This window comes from Argentina silus (assembly GCF_951799395.1).
Source record: "Argentina silus genome assembly, chromosome: 1".
Classification (NCBI taxonomy): Eukaryota; Metazoa; Chordata; class Actinopteri; order Argentiniformes; family Argentinidae; genus Argentina; species Argentina silus.
The window spans coordinates 22,166,533-22,186,217 of NC_139655.1; the positions used below are offsets into that span (position 1 = coordinate 22,166,533).

The window sequence follows — 19,685 nt, forward strand, 5'->3', positions numbered from 1 at the left end:
TGTTTGCGATGTACTATTGAAGTTTACATCATACGGATTTACCAACCTGCAAGTTTCTGGTTTGGTCAATCAACTCAAACGATTTGGAGATTAGTTAAACTATGCGCAGCGCATTCCATTGCGCGTGAAACTTAATGTAGTTTGGCCTCAGAGGCTTACCGTACGGTAGCAGGAACGTACTAATACAGAAAGGACAGCACCAAATTCGAAGGAATGTATGTTTGTCGAAGCGTTGAAATATAAACAGCAAAACATATTGGAAATATTGCGCAGGACAGTGGGGACGACAAGCGAAGCCCACCTAACGTTAGCTAGTTAGCTGCCTGCCACATTAGCTATCCAAACTAGTGGATAGTACTACTGGCTAGTCATCCAGTACCACGCACGTGCTTTCTTTCAGTTGAAAAGAAACATGTCGGGTCTGGGTGTTGAGCAAATATCCGCAAACAGCTATAACGAACCACCAACGTCCTTGGTAAATGAAACCAACGAGTGTGACACACCGCGCAAAAGAGTCGTCGTTAATGACTGCCGCCTTGAAAGGAAAGACGCTACGGAGAGAGTTCTGAATATTAATGGCTTGGACTTCAATGACTTCCTTCAAGTTGTTTCCAAGGTGTTCACTGCATTCTGTCATTCATATCGCCGACATGTAGCTTTTTTTTGTCAAACATTGTTGCTAAACTATTGGCAATGTATGCTTAACTTAAGTTAATGTCCCATGCTCTCCTTAGGAATTTGGCATTCCCACCAACGAAACGTTTGTGTTGACAACAACAGACAGAATAGGAATAGATTTTGACAGATATGGTAAGTGACTTGCTATAACTATAACTCGTATTTATCAGTGAAATGTTATTTTTCAAGGGGTAATGAGAGGTGGGGGCGAGGCCTAATCAGTTATTGTTTTTGTTCATGTTTACTTTCAGAGGAACTTCAAGATGGAAACACCCTCCACCTATTGCAGAGGGAGGACCAAATCTTACCAGTGGCAACACAGGAACGGATTGTGTTCCTCCCTCATTATGATACACTTGTTCAGAGTGGCATGTATGAGTATTATGCTAGTGAGGGCCAGAAGTCATTACGTGAGTGTGTGATTGACCTTTACCGAAACCTGCATATGTCAACAACATTCAACATAATATGAAAATGAGTTCACATGATGAGTAACCTCTCAGCAAATATCTAGTGCTTGTTATGCAGCCTATCAATTAGGCTAAACAGTGACACAGTCCATTATACGTACTGGAAGCTAATTCGTGTTTTTTTGTTGTTGGTCTTTCAGCATATGCCTTTGCAGAACTAATTGACAATGCACTGTCAGCAACATCACGCACCACAGGAGTGAGGACAATAGACATTCGATTGGTTAGTCATGAAGTTATTCTTTAATAACAACATTGTAATGTGTTGGCTATGATAGTCTTTTGAATGTTAATGTCATTCACCTCAATTGTATTTGTATGTTATGGTGATCCAACAGTAGGCAAATGTTTCTCATGTCTTTCCCCAGTTGTTTGATGAGTCCCAGGGGAAACCAGCAGTTGTTATCTTAGACAATGGCTGTGGCATGACATCAAAGCAGCTCAATAACTGGGCAGTGTATAGGCTCTCAAAATTCACCAGGGAGAACAGCAACTTCACCAGGTTTGTTTACCATGAGTCCATCCCAATAGACCAATTGAAATTACATGGCACTCTCTGAATAACTAGCTGATGAGGATTGACTGTACGTTTGTTTTTGAGGCATCCCATCTGAGGTATCTTTACCATATCACAGTTGGGAGGATGAATGTTTGCACTCATGTTCTTTTCTCACTGCAGTGATAATGCTGGCTATATCCGCCCTGATCCTGTCCCGCGCAGTCTCAACAGCGATATATCCTATTTTGGAGTTGGAGGAAAACAAGCTGTGTTCTACATTGGCCAGTCAACCAGGGTAAGTGTTGAATCTCTGGCCAACTTGGTTATATGAAAGGTTACCAAATATGAGCTCATGCTTTTTACAAAATTGTAAAGTTGACATGCAGCCTATAACTTCCATAGTTGTTCTGTAATGTATGTGATTCATGTGACTTGACATATCTGTCTTTGTTGAAGATGATCACTAAACCAGCGGGCTCCCCAGATGTCCATGAACTTATACTTTCAAAGGAGGAGTTTGAGAGGAAGGAGCGTAACAAAGAGGACATTTATAGTGGATTCATCAGAAACAGGAAGGTAAGGGATTCACTTGTGACCTCAGACAGTCCAGTGTAAAACAAACTCCAGTCACCAATCACTCTGAAGCTTTAAGTTGGTGTCATAGTGCAATTTGGAGGGGGGGGGGGGGACAGACAAACAAACAACAACAAAAATAATCAGGACCCACTATGTTACAGTGGTGACTGTTCATCCTCTGAATCGTACCCCTGACAGGTGGGTGACATGTCACATGTAAGAGATGATGAGGAGCGCTTTCTCCATGGCCTCATCTCTGAGGAGATTGGGAAGGAGAGCTTCACAGCTGTAGTGATAACGGGGGTACAGCCTGAACATATCACCTTCCTCAAGCAGGATTTCCACCTGTGGACCAGAGAACTGGCGTGAGTTCACCCCCCTGCCCCATTCCACATACACACACTCCAGTCCGATTAGCACTGGTCCCATTAGCATTAGTCCCCCTTTGCTGTTTGTTCATTGGTTTAAATGTGCTTTATTTCAGTCACATATATCATTATTACATACACGGCATAAATGGGAATGACGTGAAAGCCACCTATCGAAACTCAGCCTCTGTTTCCAACATTGACCTTCAGGTAAGACAGTCCAGTGGTGTCATATTTAGTTACACCTCTAAAGTGCTTTTGGAAAAGTTAATATGTAAATACGTGTTTTATGGCGCTTCAGACACTGTCTGCATAGTAAATGTATCAACATATAAACATTTGATAAATATGCTTTCATTTACATTAAATCTAGTCCTGAGATTATATCTTGATGTAATGGTATGTATTAAACCTCATGCCAATCAGATCTCCCTTCTAGAGAAGTTCCCCAAGATCCCTCGAATGGTGAACCTCAGAGAGATTGACAATGACATGCAGACGTTATACATCAACTCGTCAGCTGACACGTTTGAATTCAAGGCCTATGCCGATACTGACGGAACAGTGGAGGGAGTCCTGAGATACCACCCCTTCCTCTATGACAGAGAAACCTACCCTGAAGACCCCTATGCTGTGCCAGGTAACATAACATTTACATGTTAGTCAGTGTGTAGGAGTTACTCATAATGAACGGTAGCAGCACCAGGCACCTCCAACCTGCACCAACACCTCTCACTCGGGGACACCCCCCAGTTAAGCCTATTAGAAGGGGGTCTAGAAGTGAAAGAAGTGCTGCTTCTTTCTCTCGACTCGGGTCTGCATCTCCTCAAGGTTTCGACCAAAAAGCCCCTCGGAGGACTCGGGTGCAGTGCCAACAGTCAGAGGGGTGACATCTGGGAGACCAGATTTTAACCACAGGGTCCGCCCGACTGTAGTCCCCACGACAGGGTCCCCACGGCTGGAGTGTCCATCCCCTGGCCCATAGCCAGCATGGTGTAGCGAGAGAGTTGAGTGAGTTAGACAGGGCCGTGCTCAGGTCACCAAGCACCTTAGCTTGGTATGCCTGTAGCATAGCTACAGAGTTGAAGTACCATGCCGCCAACTCCAGGTAGTGGTTAATCTTATCCAACTATCACTTGATGGTGATAGCAAGGAGCCCCTTGCCACATTATCTTTGTTGTTGGACGGTGCCAGGTAGGTAGTGATGGTCCCCTACATAGGTGGGGCCTCGAGTAGTCCCTTCTCATTCATCTAGTCCAAATCCAGGAACTGGGAGAAAGGGGCAAGTCGCCATGTCAGGGCTAGTCACATTGTTTGACCGGTTGCGTGGGGGTGGCCAGGTGAAAACCCACGAAGACTGTATCTTTTGCAAGTGGGGCAGAGGAAGGCTACTTCACATCCTGGCGCACGGCAGCTCTGCGACACAGAGCCATGAAAGAAGCAGTGGAGCCCTGAGTGGGTTCTTTCATCATAGTCAAATCGTCCAATACAGATGGATTACCAGCATCTGAATCCTCCTCATCCCCGGAGAATCCTCCTGATGCACCGTAGGAGACAGCTTCCAAGATCCATCATCAGTCTCGTCCAAGCCAGCCTCATCCAAGAGTGGGGAAGTCAGCAAAAAGCAGGTGGCCTGAGGCCTTTGGCGCATCTAAGGGACATCTGAATTACATCTAAAGGACACGGCCAGCGCCTCACACCGGGTCCACTCCGTCACGGGACGGCCCACCAGAGGGACATCAGGTGGGTAGGGAGGGCAGCATCAAGTCGGCATAATCACTCAGAGCCAACACTACAACCATCACAGCCCGTACCGGCACTGGGAGGGCCTACAGCATAGGCCCCAGCCAACCAAACCCCCCGCACCACAAGAGCCACTCACCAGTGAAAGGGAAAAGGGACCCAAAATCGGTCTAGGTAGCAGTCGCCAACCCGTACCAACTCCGTGGTACACTTGCAACAGGGCAGCCAACACCGGCCAGCCGCGACCTGTCCATTGGCGCAGGGCATCCCCTGCCTACAGACAATGAAGGCAGCCAGATCAGGATAATGCCCGGGGCAACCACCACTGCCCCCATTCCGTGTAGCCCGTGCCACATGCCTGCATCGGGACTAATAGCAGCTTCAAGAAGGCACCAAGCTTTTCTTAATCTTGCCTTGATGTCTTTTTGAGCCCCGCTGTCACTCCTGATGAGGCTGCCCAGGTATGTGAAGTTATCCACAAACTCCAGTGGGTAACAGTTTACAACCACTGGCGCCAGGGTGGTGGCATTGATGTACAAGACTTGAGTTTTTTTAGATGTTGATGTTGAGACCAGCCTGCCTGTCAGTTTTCTTCTGTATGATTGAGTGTTTGTTGGAAATTACAGTAAGGTAATCGGCAAAGTCCTCCAGCTGGGTGAACTGGATGCCTCTGGATTTGTCAGATATGGTTTGGGTCATGATCCAGTCGATAAGGATGAAGAGGATCGGAGAGATAAAGCACTTGTCTCAATCCGAACTCTAAGGGGAACCACTGAGAGTGTATTGGCCATGATGACACTATATTCAAAGTGTTCATAGAATTGTCCTATGGTTATTTTTTGGAGTGGGGCAGTCCCACTCTCTCTCTGTTTTTTTTTTTATTGGACAGAGACAGTAGAGAAACCCTCCAACTCACAGGAGCAGATTGTTTACTGTTTTTGCTACAGAGGTGCTTGATGATCATATACTTTGCCCAAGTTTCCAGGGCTGTGGCTTTCTCCTGCTCGCTTGCCAGTCTTTCAACACAGGCGCTCTTCTTTACACTCCTCTTTCGTTCTTTGTCGTTGGTCTTCAAAGGAGAAAGCCAGATCGTTACTGGAACGGATACCAGTGAGTGAAAGCAAGCAAGCTATGCGTTGTTTCTTGTGTTTTCTGTATTCCCCCCTCCTTTATTTTTCCTGGCGGAGAACCGGCCAGTGGCCACTGCTGTGAATGCCCCCTCTGGCGTGAGGTGTGACGTGTAGTGTAGTGTCTACTAGGGTCCTACTCTATTCCATCTTCCCCCTACCTCCACAGTCAATCACAGACTATCACATGTATGATTATATAAGTGCCTACAGAGCACATGTATGTCTATTTTATTGTTATTTCCTATTATCTATGTTATGTTTTGTATGATGTCATATTTTAATCTGATTTCATTTTGTTCCTTCTGTGACAATCAGCATCCCCAGATGAGGACGATGATGACATTGTGATCATCCAGAACCAGGCCAGGGGAAAGAGGCCCATCTTTGAGTGTTTTTGGAATGGACGACTCATACCATACACAACTGTCTCTGAGTAAGGACTTTCAGAATACATTTTTTTTTTTTTTTTTTTTTTAAATGTTGATGTTTTTAATACTATTTTCTTGAAATAATGTTTGTGTTGCATGTTTCAGGTTTGACTGGTGCGCTCGGCCCAAGAAGGCGGCCCAGTTGCCTGCAGATTGTTACAGCAGGTTCTCAGGAGTGCTGTTCACCAACGACAGGTTCCAGATCAGCACCAACAAGCTCACCTTCATGGACCTGGAGCTGCAGTTAAGGAACAAGGATACCATCTTCACACGTGTCGTCAATGGCCAGGTAGCTACTTGGTTTTTATGATCATCATCTGTCACTAACAAAGCTCAATCCTCGGCTGCAGAAAGCCTGAACTGGAAAATTAAGACCTATAAACTGACATGTATGACTTTAGTTGTTTGACCATAACTTATAATATTGTTGTGTTAATAACCATAGCCTACATGTCTTTATCCCTCCCAGGAACAAAGAGTTAAGATCAATAAGGAATTTAACCAGTGGCTGAAGACCTGCCATGAGAAGTGGGACAAGCAAGTGAAGTTCATGGGCTTCAACGGCACAATCACACGAAGTGACGTGTCCACCAAGAAGATGCAGTCTCCCTGGGCCTCCTTCTCCTCCATCGAGTGGGATGGCAGAACATACAAAGCAGGCCAATATGTGGGTATCCTTAGTTCCTCTTTATAACAAGAGAGTCTGTATTGTTGGATAACATTGTTCAGTGTGTTAATGAAATTATGTTGAAGTGTGCCTTTTTCTGTCTGATGCTGAACTAGGTCATAGTGTGCTGAGATCTCACAGCCTGTCGCTCTTTTCCTCTCCCTCTAGGTTAAGTCTCAGAAGACACAACCCATCTTCTTTGGCTCCATTGTTCAGTTCCTGCTTTACGGGGAACATGATGGAGATGTCTATGCCACAGGGGGGCAGGTTCGGGTGGCCATGGTGAGATATGTTGGGTAGCATTCAAGACAATGATCATAGTAGCACTTTGTACATCATAGACTTTTAATCAAAGGAATTTGCATAGCTTGAAATGTTTAATCTATTGGTGTACTGACTTGGATTGACTTGGACTTCTATCAAAGTTACACAGGCTGCAAAATTCCTCTCTTTCTGTAGGAACCAAAGGCACTTTATGATGAGATCAAGACAATACCCATCTCCAAAATTGATAAGACGGTTACCAATGCAAGCATAAAGAAAAACATTGATGAGGAACTAGCCAAGTGAGAAATTAATTTTGGATTTAATTTCCCATGCACCAGTGTGTTATTACACACTGATGGGTCATTGTTGCAACATTCTCCTTGTTTTGCCCCAGACTCCCAGAGAAGCTGAAAGTGATGTGGCCAGAAGTCAACCCCTGGGCCCAGAATGCTGTCCGCCCAGCAGGGACCCCTCTAGGTACAGAATACTTCACACACCCCTGCACCTTTCCTTAAAGCTCAATGTAATCTGCCAAACCAGAATAACATACTTATCAGTAAAAAAGTGTTTTCTTATATTGTATCTTGAATGTGCGCATGTTTGTGACAGTAAGATTTCCCTCTCATGTTCTTTCAGGACCGCTCCATGTGGAGATTCTGAACAAGAAAGGAGAGTCCATTTCCAGGATGCCATCAGCCACTCATAGTGCAGCAAAGAAACTTTTGGTAGAGCTAAAAGTTGTTCGGCATGGTAAGTTGTTGTGTTTTTGTTGAGATTGAGTTTTGTTGTTGTTTAGATGGCTCATGCCAAGTTGCTAAAGTAATGGCAATGTGTCGTAAATTGTTTTTCCCATTTCCTCTGCAGGTACTAATGGGGATATAGAGACAAACTCCCACATCGCTCAACATTCTGCAAAGTGGGCATTCTGGTTCAAAACCATGGGTACTCTTCTCTTTATTAATTGAGTAATTCTGACGCTTTCCTACTATAATTGTTTAAGCTGTCCCTCTGTTAAATCTCCCCACACGTTTTGGAATAATATGCTCATGGAAGTTAGACAACTAACCTAGCCTCAGACTCCTGTCACTATTGCAGAGAACCTGAACATGCTGGGAAAATACACTCTGTACTTGAACACGGTTCTCAATGAAAGCAATGCCACTGTTTGGGGTGGGAAACAGCTGCCCAGCCACACAATCCAATTCTCCATCATAGGTAGGTAACTTTAGCTGTAATAAAGCACTGATATGCAACACATATAGAATACATTTTCCAGTAGCAATCATAATTGTCTCCTAAACATTCCTCTCTCTCTTTCTCCCTTCTCCCACAGAGGGCAGTGCAGAGAGGTTTGTGGTGGGTGCAGTGACTACCCCTCTCCATGTAGGGATGCCCTTTGACATCCTCCTGGAGTTTGTGGATGAGTATGGGCACCCAGCTCAACCCCCTCCTAAACTCAAGCCTGTCCTGGAATGTAGGTGGGTTACACACCAAATGGTTGTGTTCAACAATCTGAATGAAATGCACCTTCAGTGATATTTTGGGGGATTTTTTGTTCACTGTCTCTGTTTGTACCATAAATATGTGTGTATTGACTGATTATTATATTATAATGCTTAATCATTAGGCTCAGTCAGGTGATTCATGTGCCAGATGTTGCGCCCCACCTTATTTAGCTGCTGGTTGCTGTGTTTCAGTGACCTAGATTTGAGTTACGAGGGGGCGGCCGCCAGTGGGACTACTTTCACCATCAGAGGAGTCAGAGCCAGAGGGGCAGTGCAGAATTACCAGTGCAAGGTCAGAGACCTGTGTGTGTGTCTGTGTGTGTGTGTGTGTGTGTGTGTGTGTGTGTGTGTGTGTGTGTGTGTGTGTGTGTGTGTGTGTGTGTGTGTGTGTGTGTGTGTGTGTGTGTGTGTGGCTTCACCAGATGAACCATAGAAAGCTGTTCTCGCAAACATACCCTAACCCTAAAATGCACATTTTTGTAATCAGAAATATTTCCTTTTGTCAGACATATAACATTAAGGTGGTCTTGCCTGGCCTCAAGCAGGATACACAGACTGTGAAGATCAGTCTTCTCCCTGGTAAGACTGGATTTGATTAATTAGCTTTCAAGAAAGAAGTCAGTGTAACTTTCAAAGTCCTTTTGTACCTCAAGTATGTGGTAGATGGCGATGTGGATATTCAGAGGACTGTCCCAAATTCCTCACTTAACTTTTTTACTTGTTAAAGAATGAATGGACCATTTGTATTATGAGTTATTAGTGCCTTCTGTTTTAAAAACACTGTCTGCTATCTGCTGATTTACGACTGCAACTTGGGGGGGGGGGGGGGGGGGGGGGGTCTGGTGTAAGAAGAAACATCCCTTTGGGGAGGGGGGGGATCCTGGCAAGGGCTTTTAAAAGTGATTGCCTTGGTGACAAACTTGCAGATGCTGTCCAGCTGTGCTTGACGTGGTAGTCAACCTACCCTAAACAATATTTTACAAGCAGAACTAGGTATGTGCACACATACTAAGATTCATTCAATTCAGAATCAGAATTCTTTTATTTGGCCAAGTATATTTGCACATACAGGAAATTGACTTGGAATTTACAAATTTACAAAAAAGAGCAGCAGAACAATACATCTTATAGACTGTGTGAAGCTAAGTGGCAATGAGGCTAGAGGCTGTAAAATGGTTATGGGGCATGTACACTATAAATTAGAATAACTTTAAATAATTACAAATTATTTGTGTGACAGTGTGGGGGGGGGGCAATTTGTTTTTATCACCTGTGTATTTTTCAGGTAACCCACATACCCTGAAAGTGAAACCTGAGGATCAACCAATCACTGTGGAGAATGGAACATGTGTTAACTTTGATGTGGAAGTCCATGATGAAGCTGGAAACATCACAGCTCACCCCAAACTGATTATTCGCTGCCAGGTATGGTCAGATGTTCACAGCTAGCCTCTGACTCTGCAGTACATGCTGAATAAAGAACTTGCAAAGCAGAGGAATTCACAACCTCTGAAGTTCCACCAGGAGATCTGGGCTGGATGTTGATACTCATACAAATGAACTCTCTTTTCTTTTTTCTTTTTTTAATAGAATTTAATTCCAATAGAAAAAAAGTTATTTTGATCTCTCAGAGAGAAGTAAATAGCATCATGTTCTTGTTAGGACAAACCAAGCACTGTAAGCATGTTGTCATACTTGGACCGTGTGTGTGTGCATGCGTGCGTGTGTTCTCATGTCATACTTGGACTGTGTGTGTGTGTGTGTGTGAATGTGTGGTTCTGTTTCCAAGTCTCAGCAGTTGGCTAATGAAAAACATGGGCTCAAAGGGAACAGACATGCCTGTCTCAGGAACCTAATATACTGGGAGAGGCGGTGTCACACTGCCAAAGTAGTATTTCAAACTTATTTGGGTCGTGAAAGAGGGTGTGTCAGTCTGTCACAGAGAGGATGAGCATTTGTGGTCCTAGAGGGCCACTGTCCAGATAGCTCTGTTTCCCAGTGCTCTCTCTCAGATAATCGACCATCATGTTATTTTAGATATATTTGACTGATGGGCTTTCATCCTCTCAAGAAACATTCATGGAAAAACAATGGGGCCTTTTCTCTCTGGGAGGCAGTTCTCTCACATATGGGGATAGTTGGGACACTTTGAGTGTTTAACTTGTTACACAGATTCTACTTAGGACATATTAAACTAAATCCATCAATTACAGATGCTTGCAGTACTCCCAAACAGTTTTGATGTGTTAACACATCTTTTGTTTGAAAATGTAATTGTTTTGAATTCCTGGTAGAAATGAACATCATATCTCGACTACTGCAACCCACTTTTGGCCGGGCCCTCTGCCTCCGCCATCAGGCCTCTGCAGCTCATCCAGAATGCTGCCACCTGTCTGGTGTTCAATCTCCCCAAATTCTCCCATGTCACCCCCCTCCTTCGCACCCTTCACTGGCTCCCGGTAGCAGCTCGCATCAGAGCTTCTCACTGATGTCATGACTGCAGAGTCACTACTTATCTTACGCCGTAGATTGAAGACCCATCTCTTCAGGCTACATCTTAACTGTCCCTCCTAAAGACGTCTTCATCCTCACTACCCCCCTGTACAAGTTTCTCTCCTGTAAACAAATAAAAATAAATAAAAAATAAAATAAAAAAAGGAATTCTTCCTTCTTCTAGCATTGTGACTGCCAATGGCCCCTGGTCCTAGCATAGATTACTTTTTCTTATGATGACTGATGGATAGATGATGTAAATGTAAAATATCTCAGGGAAAGGCCCTGAGCTGCTCGTAAGTTCTTGCCACTCTATGTATGTTACCCTGATAGAGGCATCACAATGTTTCCATCCCTTTCCTTCCTACTGAGATAAAGAGCTTTTCACTGTTTGCCAGCAGAATGCCCCCCTCCATCCCCTATAGACAACCACAGATTCCTGGAGCCTCTCTTCCCTTCCAGATACACAATGTTGCTCAATAGAATGTTTGTTGTTTCAATGTTGGGTTCAAAATACATTTGATTAGTTATCTGATTAATGTACAATAATAAGTTGGCTCATAACATTTCCATCGATTTACGTGGTATTTGTTGTATTTCTACTGTGGTGTCTCAGTTGCAGGAGACTCCTGGGTCCTCATCCACGGTGGCTGTAGACTGCAGTAACACAGGAGCTGGCCAGCTGGTGCTGAAGCAAATAAACCTCAAAAACATGATGGGAGAGCAGATGATTAAAGCTAAATTTGATATCCCCGTAAGTATCCCTTTCACCTGATTAATGCTCCCTTGATTTGTCCCCAAAAACCTTGAATCACTGTGTCAACACTGGGACAATCTATTCTGCCCCTCCATGGGTGATAGCTTAGTCATGATCCTATCCTACCCTAACAATCACCCCTCGTCTGGTCTGTGATGTCCTGTCCTGTCAGAGTCAGAAGACCATTGCAGCGGTGCAGAGGGAGCTGACGGTGGTCCCCAGCACGCGTGTGTCCAGGCTGGAGGTATACAGCTACGGGGAGGAGGAGGAGGAGGAAGAGGAGGCCATGGTGCTGAAGGACAAAGAGAAGATTGACTGGACGGCCGGTGACGTCCTGGACAACCTGCACTACAGAATGTATGACGAAGGAGGCAGGGAGGTCCCTCTGTCAGCGGAGCTGGCCCCCATGATCAAGGTAATGCAATCTGAATGAAGGACATCCTATCTTACTAGTAATTGTGCCACATTCATCTGCTATCAGAATAATATTAGTAGAAAATGATGTTGTTAACCCGTGTGTCAGGTGAACTGGACAGCTGATGTTAGTGTGGAGGAGCTGGTCCAGGGGAAGCTGCCCAACGTGCTGGTGCCCACACTGGTGAAGGAAGAGCACTTCTATCAGGTGTCCTACCAGGACCAGAATCTGTCTGTGGAAACCTCCTTCACCATTGTGTAAGCCTGTCCTACTACAGTATAGCATATTGGGGATACAAATATCTTGCATTCAAGCGACATTTATGCGCCTGTTTAATGATGTGGCAAAGCCCTTAGCCCCAAATGGGTAATGGATAGGAACATTGGAAGCATAATATCATTGTTGTTCATTGTTCATTTGTTTGTAAAAGTAGCAACAAGTGAGTTTTCATTGTGCCTCTCCACTGCCAATTGTAGAGTGTGATGGTCATAAGAGCTGTATTGTGCTCTGTGTATAATATCAGCTGGTGTGTGTGTGTGTGTGTGTGTGTGTGTGTTGTAGGCCTCGCCCTGACGAGCCCAAACAGATTAAGACCACACTGAGCGACACAACCGTAAGGATGGGAGAAGTCCTATCAGGAAAGATCTGTAAGTCTCTGGACCTGATCATAATCAGCAAAATTAAAGAACAGTTTACTCACCATTTTCTGACACCTATTAACATTGGGGACTTGATTAACTGCCAAACTTGATTAACTTCCAGACTTAGAGCTGACAGACCAGTATGGGAATAAAACCCAGACGCTGACCTCGACCTGTGTGGATGTAGTCACTGCGGATGCTGAGGGTCTTGACAAATCAGCCCTAGTCCTAACGTGGCAGGTCGGAACTTTAATGAACAAGAGAGAACTTTTTATTCATTCATGCATGCTGAACTTAGAATAGGAATCAGAAATGTTCAATATAGAACATAAATCCCTAAATGCAAATATCCATATGTTGTGTCTTAAACCCAGGAGAGCACCCAGTCGATGGTGGTGACAGGGGTGCGGTTCCACCCCGGGACCCCAGGTCCCAGGGAGCTGTGCTTCACCTGGAAGGACTTTGTGGAATACGTGAGGATCAAAGTGATAGCCGGAGTTCCTGCTCAGCTAAAATTGGTGGACGGGCCAGAAGAGGTGAGCACCATGCTCTGAGGTTGGCACATGGGGATCTCTTTGTTTCTTCTTACTGTAACTTATCCATGTGTTATGTTTGTTGTCTCAGCCCCTGCAGGTGCTGAATGAGCAGGGCATACAGAAGCCCTTCCTGCTCCAGTTGTATGACAGGTGGGGGAACCTCTCCCCTGACCAGGGGGTGGTTGTGGTGCTAAGGACATCCAACTCAGCCTTGAAGGTTCGCCACTCTCACCTCTATTGTTTTTAGGGCAAAAAAATAGTATAGTCAACTTCTTATTAACATTTTTTATGTTTTTTATATATTTATTTATTTTGAGGTCTTCTTTCAGGTGAGGTCCTCTGTTACTTCACAACCAGTAGACACAGAAGGAAAAGCCAGTTTTGTAGTGGACAATGTGAGCGGTCCAAAGTGAGTTTTCCACTCTTCTCTCATCCTAACACTATACCTCTAGCCATAGTTATCCTCTGACCTTGTGCTATTGGAGGGCAGTTTAAACCACCTATTCTTGTCAAAGGGGGGAGTATGAGCTGGAGTTCAGAGGGTCCTTCAACAAGAAGCCCATTCCTGGTCCGTCTTTGAAGCTCACCATCATCCCTGATCCCAGCAAACCTGTCAAACTGGTAGTGGAGTATGACACACAGGCAGTGTTTCCTGCTGGAAGCATCCTCACAGGTGTTTGTTTGTTTGTTTGTTTTTTGTGTGTGTGTGTGCGTGCAAGCTAGAATGATCTCACTTTATGAGCTTGGTTGTCTCTGTGATTCCAGAGTTTTTAGTATCTGTGATGTCGGAGGAGGGTAGCCCAATCAAGAACCTGAATCCTGCTGCCATGTCCATGTTTATGTGGAAGGGGCAGGCTTCAGGGACCAGGCCCCCTGCAGTTGGGGTGAGTGATACTCAGGGCTACCATTCAGACTGTGTTCTAGTGTTAGAAACTTCTAGATGGATATGAAAAAGTAATTGTTGATGGGAATAAATAATTTGTCTTATCCGATGTGAATAATCAAAGTCACCTAATTTTGTGTATGCTTTCCTAAAGGCCTCCCAATTTAAGTGCAGTAAACCCATGGAAAACGAGAAGAATGACTGTTTTCACTTCAGGTAAGCAATACTGCTTGTGCTTAGACAGGTTTAGCTAAATGTTGGTAACTAGTAGAAAGATCCTGATAGGTCCTCATCCTTTCCTCTCCTGTCTAAATGGTTGTATGTGTCTGTTTCTACATGTTTATCAATATTGTTTTGTCAATATCATTATTAACTCACTAACTGCCAAAGAATTCCAGAACACTCACCACCTAGAATGCCAGGTGTTTTATGTGGTATTTACCTAGCAACAATACATTGATTGGCTACAAATCGAAGCATCATTGGTTGATAAAGTCACCCTTGGCACTTCTAGAATGTTGACAATTTGGGCGACTTTATTCGCCTTCGGCATTAAATAAGTTAAGGTGGTTTTGTTGATGCATACGAATGCCGTTTTCGTTTCTTTCTCAACAAACAGAGACAAAGTCATTCCAGACCGTGTTGGGAAGTATACCATCCAGTTTGTGCTGTGTGTAGACAAAACCAAAGGGCTGTGGAGTCACCAGGTGGGTTAAACATAAACCAGCTGGGTTAGAACTGACAAGCCATTTCCACACACCCCAAACCTGTCTTGAAATTAAATACATAAAGATGGACTTTTGGCTCCAAATTGGTCTCCCAATTGTTTTAAAAAAGCCATCTTTTATGTCGTGGTGTGACTTTAGGTCACTATAATCACTGCCCTCTGTTTCTTGTCCTCCCCTAGTATGTCATAAATGTGGTGCCCAACGACCCTGTCAAATTGGCTCCAGATTCACAGCCACTGACTCCAGTCGTTTCCAACAACAACGTCATCGCCAGTCGTACCCTTGTTAGGAATATGACTCTGAAATTAATGGTGAGATTATGTACCCTGGAAGTGGATGTCATAAATCGCTCATCACAAGCAGTTATGCTATCTTGTTAAATCACACGTATCTCACATCCTTTTCGACGTACCAGTTCCGACATATATTGTAAGTACACTGAGAGTTAAAGTCAGTTGATGATTAATTTTAAAACTCTTATTCTGTTGTAGAGGAGGAATACTTTTAACATTCTCCTCAGATATTTGCAATTTAAAGTACCCTTTGAGAAATGTATTTTCTTAACAAACCCTAACTGACTGGGAGTTTGTGTTGATTCCCCCCAGGATTTGTATGACAACCCAGCCGGGTTGGAGCTGAGTGGGAAGGTGGTGGTGTCTATCAAGAGCTCCAGTGGGTCCAGTGATAAAGACCTGCCTCTATTTAAGGCCAAAGCCATGACCCTTCAAATCTCCCTGTCTGAAGGACAGGCCAATGTCTCTGTGAGTGTGTGTGTGTGTGTGTGTGTGTGTGTGTGTGTGTGTGTGTGTGTGTTGTTTTATAATATTGTTGTGTTTGGGCTTTGAACACAACAGTCCTTTAACTTGTCTATCCACCCTCTAGAATCTGACCATCATGGAGAACAGCCCTGGACAGGATGGAAATGAATATGTCCTTCACTTCAAACCTTCAGTCTCAGGGTTTGGTCCAAAGAAGCCCCTAGCTGCATATGAGCTCCCCTTCCGCTTTTACAATGGTCAGTAATAAATGGGACAGTCAGTGGGTTATCAATAACCAATAAGCCATTTACTTGGTACAATTATTGAATTATTAAATTATGTATTTAAACCACATGAATTTAGATCAAATTAAGGTCAGTGTCTTGGCAGTTGGACCAGCATGTCTCAGGTCATCTTGACCATTGTCTTCTCCCGTAGATGTGGAGAACCAGAAGCAAATGTCTGAACTGACCAGGAAGAAAGACCAGCTCTCCCAGACCATTGACATCTATAAAAGTCTGTTTGATACAAACAGGCAACTTATCACTGAGCTCAGCAGTAAGTTTGCCATATCAAATGATGTTGTGGTGAATGTGACAATCTTGAGAGATACGATGTCTAATGTGATCATTTCATTCACTCACTCAGACCAGGCGCGAGATGCCACCAGCAAGGAGAACAATATGAAATCTGAGCTCAAACGGAATAACTTCAATGTGGCCCACCTGGCATCTGTGAGTGTTTGATCATGCCCACATTTTACCACCATCTTCATAGACGAACAACAACACAGTCGGTATGCTGTGTACTTAAAGGTGAAAGTAAAAGATTGGATGATGACACATGGATGAATTATATTTTTTTATAGATTACAGTGATCGATGCCCTCATCAGTCAGAAAACAGCTGATGCGGAGAGTATTAAACTCCAGCCTAGGAGAGTCTGCTCCATGGCTGACCCCTTCAGTTTCAGTCTGGACGTCCTGGGAAAGGTAATGTCAGGAAAAATATGCCTGTCTCTGCAGCTATCTTATGCCTCTGAACTGTTGTAGTGGTTTAACCAGGAAAGAACGGTATATTATGGGTTCTTTAGTTGAGATTCAATTTCAGATTGATGCAGATGTTCTGGTCATATCCCATGCAGATTGCCCACCTGGCGCTGGTGGAAGACGATGATGCTGCTACGGTTCTATCCTGGCATCTCCTGGGGGACATGGACTGTGTTGTCACCACGACCACGGCTGCGGCGAGGAGGATCTATGATGACACCCAGGGGAAGCAGCAGGTCATGCCCCTAGACACTGTGTTCTGGAAAAACTTCAACCGGTACGATACATACTAACATACTTTGTCTCATAAAACAAGATGTTGTTGTTGAAAACGGCCACTTGCAGTTTGAAGCTATGTGACCTGAGGTTTCTGCTTCGATAGCTGTGTTGTAAATGTGTGTGTGTGTGCGCGCTATTGGGCTTACATGCCTTGGTGAGATGTACCAAGCTCTTTTATTCCAGACCCCTGCCCCACATAAAGAATGGTCAGAGCAGCTTCTGTCCCATTGGCAATCCTGTGTTTGCCCGAGATCTGCTGATCTGTCCTCAGAATACAGAGAACTGCCAAATGGGTGAGTCCTCCAGCATGAAATGTATCAAATGTCTACCATGTCCACTTGTGTTTACACTGCATGAGTGGTACCAGACCAGGGGTCTATCTTGCTGTTCCAGAAGCTTCTCCTTCTCTCTGTAACCTCCATGCTCCAACGTCTGTGTGTGTGTTTGCTGTTGTTGGGGTAGTTCCTCTCTGCCCCCTTCTCTCCTGGTCACTATTGCTGGGTTTGGGATAAACACTTCCAGACGGCACCCCAGGCTCTTACCTCACAGGGGGCAGTTAGGGGGTTCCTCCCTAAGGTCTCTGCTACTGGGGCGGAAATTGGACCTCCGCCAGTCTTTCACTACAAAAATGATTGGCTATAATGGTCTCATTTCTGGAGTTAAAGGAATATTATCATTATTTTCATGATTTGCTTATTTTCTTTCTTGTTTTTTTCCCTGACTAATGAAGCTAGTTTTCAGTGATTCCAGATTTTGACTGACTCATAATGGGGCTCCTGTAACAGATTTACATTCTCTCTTTTATCTTATGCTTCTTGCGGGTTCAACTTACAAAGGTTTTGACATCACAACCTAAATTGTTTCCGATCTTCAAAGAACAGACCAGAGTTGAATTGAGTTTATACACCCTCTAAAGAAGGAATTGTATGATGTCATGCTTACGCCTTTAGCTGCCTTATCTTGAGTTCAGCCTAAAATAAAGATGAGTCATGGTAAAAGTTGGGAAGTGAATGAGGGGTTTGAGGTAATGATCGGTAATGTTGTTTGTTGAGTATGATTACAATACCTCTTTGATAATCATCCCCTGTTGCCCTCAGTGTTTGGGAACCTCCTGGGGGATGCCATTTTGATTGATGACCTGGACTCTGCAAACCACTACAGGAAAGGGGTGAATCAGGCTTGTTGTTTGTATGACCTTAATCAAGCCATCTGTAATACCACAGGCCAAATAGTGTTTTATTTTGCTTGTTAGATTGTTTTTGCATTCAGAGGATTAACAGGTATCTAGTGTAATTGTTGGGGTGGTACTGTACAGATAATTTTAATTTTAATTTAATTGACTCCGTTCGACCCCTCACTATGGGACATGCACTCTTGTGCAAGTGATAGCCCTGCATAGGGTCTTCAGCGAAAGGTACACACAAGTGTGTTTCCCATAGTGAAGCTTCTCCCTCATCTCCTTCAGAGAATCTTGGTTACATTTATAACCTTTAGTTTTCTTATTTAACAAGTTGTGTGTCTGCTGTGTGTAGGTGGTCCAGGGCAAAGTGCCGTGTCCAACGCTCCTCACCAGGCAGGGTGAAAGGATACGCGCCAACGGCAAGTTTGGGGGTTTGCAGAACAAAGCCCCACCCATCGAGAGACTACGTGGCCAAGTGTTCGGGGCACCTCTCCCAAAGCAGTACCACAACCTTCAAGAGCAAATTGGTCAGTCAGATTAACTTATTGTAATTTTAACTTTGTTTTTGCCTTTCGATCATTCTGTGTGTGTCTGTCAGTCATGCTAATGCCTTTGCCTCTGTTTATAGAACTGCTCCAGCAGTACCGATTGGCCATGCAGAAGAGCATGCAGGTGAAGGATGACTTTGATAACCACATGCAATACCTGAAGTCTCCTGAGATGGTAAAGAAAGAGGAGGAGATGGAAGAGCAGGAGCAGCAGCTCAAACAGATTGAGAGATTGCTTGGTATGTTTGAGTGGGAGAAGGGATGTATTTGAAGTCATTAACTCATTTAGAGCAGATGGTGAATAATGTCGCCCAAATTGTCAACATTTTAGAGTGCCAAAGGTCACCAAAAATGCTTATATTATGATGGTTCATTTTGTAGCCAATCAAAGTATTGTTGCTAGGTAAATACCACATGAAACACTTGGTACTCTAGGTGGTGAGTGTTCCAGAATTCTTTGGCAGTTAGTGAGTTAAGTTAAATGTTTATTTCTGGGGTTTTTTAAATCTGTGCTTTCTTTTTGTTCAAATATGTAAGGTATTTTGTTTGTTCTGTTTTTAACAGCCAATACCCCAGTTCGGTCACCGTTTACCACTGGAGTGAAACACAGTCTTCAAGATGTTGGAGAACCATCCGGTATCATAACTAAGAGAACAAGGCGGAAGTTGAACCAAGACAGAGAATTTGTCTAGATGTGTACCGTGTACAGTGTCTTGTTTGCAATTGTATTTGATGAAGTAAAATGTTATGTTCTTAATTCGAGCACGATGAGAAACCTCATCCATTTTCATTAATTTGTACAGGTTTATATTGTTTTAAATGCCTTGTTCATATTTTGACATTTTAATGTACTTTCAAGTAAATTTTTACAGTACATTTTACTGTCCTGTAGATTAAGTAGTTTCATTCAATAACCACTGAACATATCCCTGCTTCTTTTGTCTTAAAAAAAGAGAGCAGCTAATGGACAATGTCCAAAAATTATTTAGTATTTCTAAATTAGAATAAAATATATTAAATAAATTGAGTACAATTACAGTTTGTGTTCAGTGTGTACTCAATTCCATTATTTATATTCATCCATTCAA

General features: G+C 43.8%; 1 protein-coding gene across 3 annotated transcripts; it reads left to right on the forward strand.

Annotated features, from left to right (window-relative positions):
* Window positions 1-192: 192 nt before the first annotated feature.
* Window positions 193-19,629, forward strand: smchd1 (structural maintenance of chromosomes flexible hinge domain containing 1). Of its 3 annotated transcripts, none has more exons than XR_014554491.1 (47): window positions 193-616; window positions 735-810; window positions 930-1,088; window positions 1,289-1,371; window positions 1,517-1,650; window positions 1,828-1,942; window positions 2,104-2,223; window positions 2,422-2,588; window positions 2,708-2,801; window positions 3,018-3,231; window positions 5,780-5,897; window positions 5,998-6,181; window positions 6,362-6,559; window positions 6,728-6,841; window positions 7,019-7,125; window positions 7,221-7,303; window positions 7,463-7,576; window positions 7,691-7,768; window positions 7,922-8,041; window positions 8,160-8,304; window positions 8,524-8,623; window positions 8,838-8,910; window positions 9,617-9,756; window positions 11,441-11,578; window positions 11,754-11,996; window positions 12,105-12,253; window positions 12,558-12,643; window positions 12,759-12,877; window positions 13,012-13,173; window positions 13,262-13,390; window positions 13,503-13,582; window positions 13,689-13,846; window positions 13,939-14,057; window positions 14,211-14,272; window positions 14,676-14,763; window positions 14,964-15,095; window positions 15,390-15,545; window positions 15,667-15,799; window positions 15,981-16,100; window positions 16,191-16,276; window positions 16,411-16,533; window positions 16,686-16,867; window positions 17,053-17,162; window positions 17,967-18,057; window positions 18,402-18,576; window positions 18,678-18,836; window positions 19,162-19,302. XR_014554491.1 is itself a non-coding variant. In XM_083680298.1 (47 exons), exons 1-47 carry the CDS (start codon window positions 413-415, stop codon window positions 19,287-19,289), a joined length of 6,048 nt encoding a protein of 2,015 aa, XP_083536424.1. In that variant the 5' UTR covers window positions 193-412; the 3' UTR covers window positions 19,290-19,629. The 3 variants fall into 3 exon arrangements, 1 of the variants encoding a protein (XP_083536424.1); XR_014554492.1 differs by having other exon boundaries at window positions 17,967-18,028; window positions 18,400-18,576; XM_083680298.1 differs by having other exon boundaries at window positions 17,967-18,037; window positions 19,162-19,629.
* The last annotated feature ends 56 nt before the right edge of the window (window positions 19,630-19,685 follow it).

Bases quoted from the DNA above. Each gene is read 5' to 3' on its own strand.
- smchd1 (XM_083680298.1), top strand. From the start codon at position 413: ATGTCGGGTCTGGGTGTTGAGCAAATATCCGCAAACAGCTATAACGAA. The intron at 7,126-7,220 runs GTGAGAAATTAA...GTTTTGCCCCAG, and splicing joins ATTGATGAGGAACTAGCCAA to ACTCCCAGAGAAGCTGAAAG. The intron at 18,038-18,401 runs GTGAATCAGGCT...TGCTGTGTGTAG, and splicing joins CAAACCACTACAGGAAAGGG to GTGGTCCAGGGCAAAGTGCC.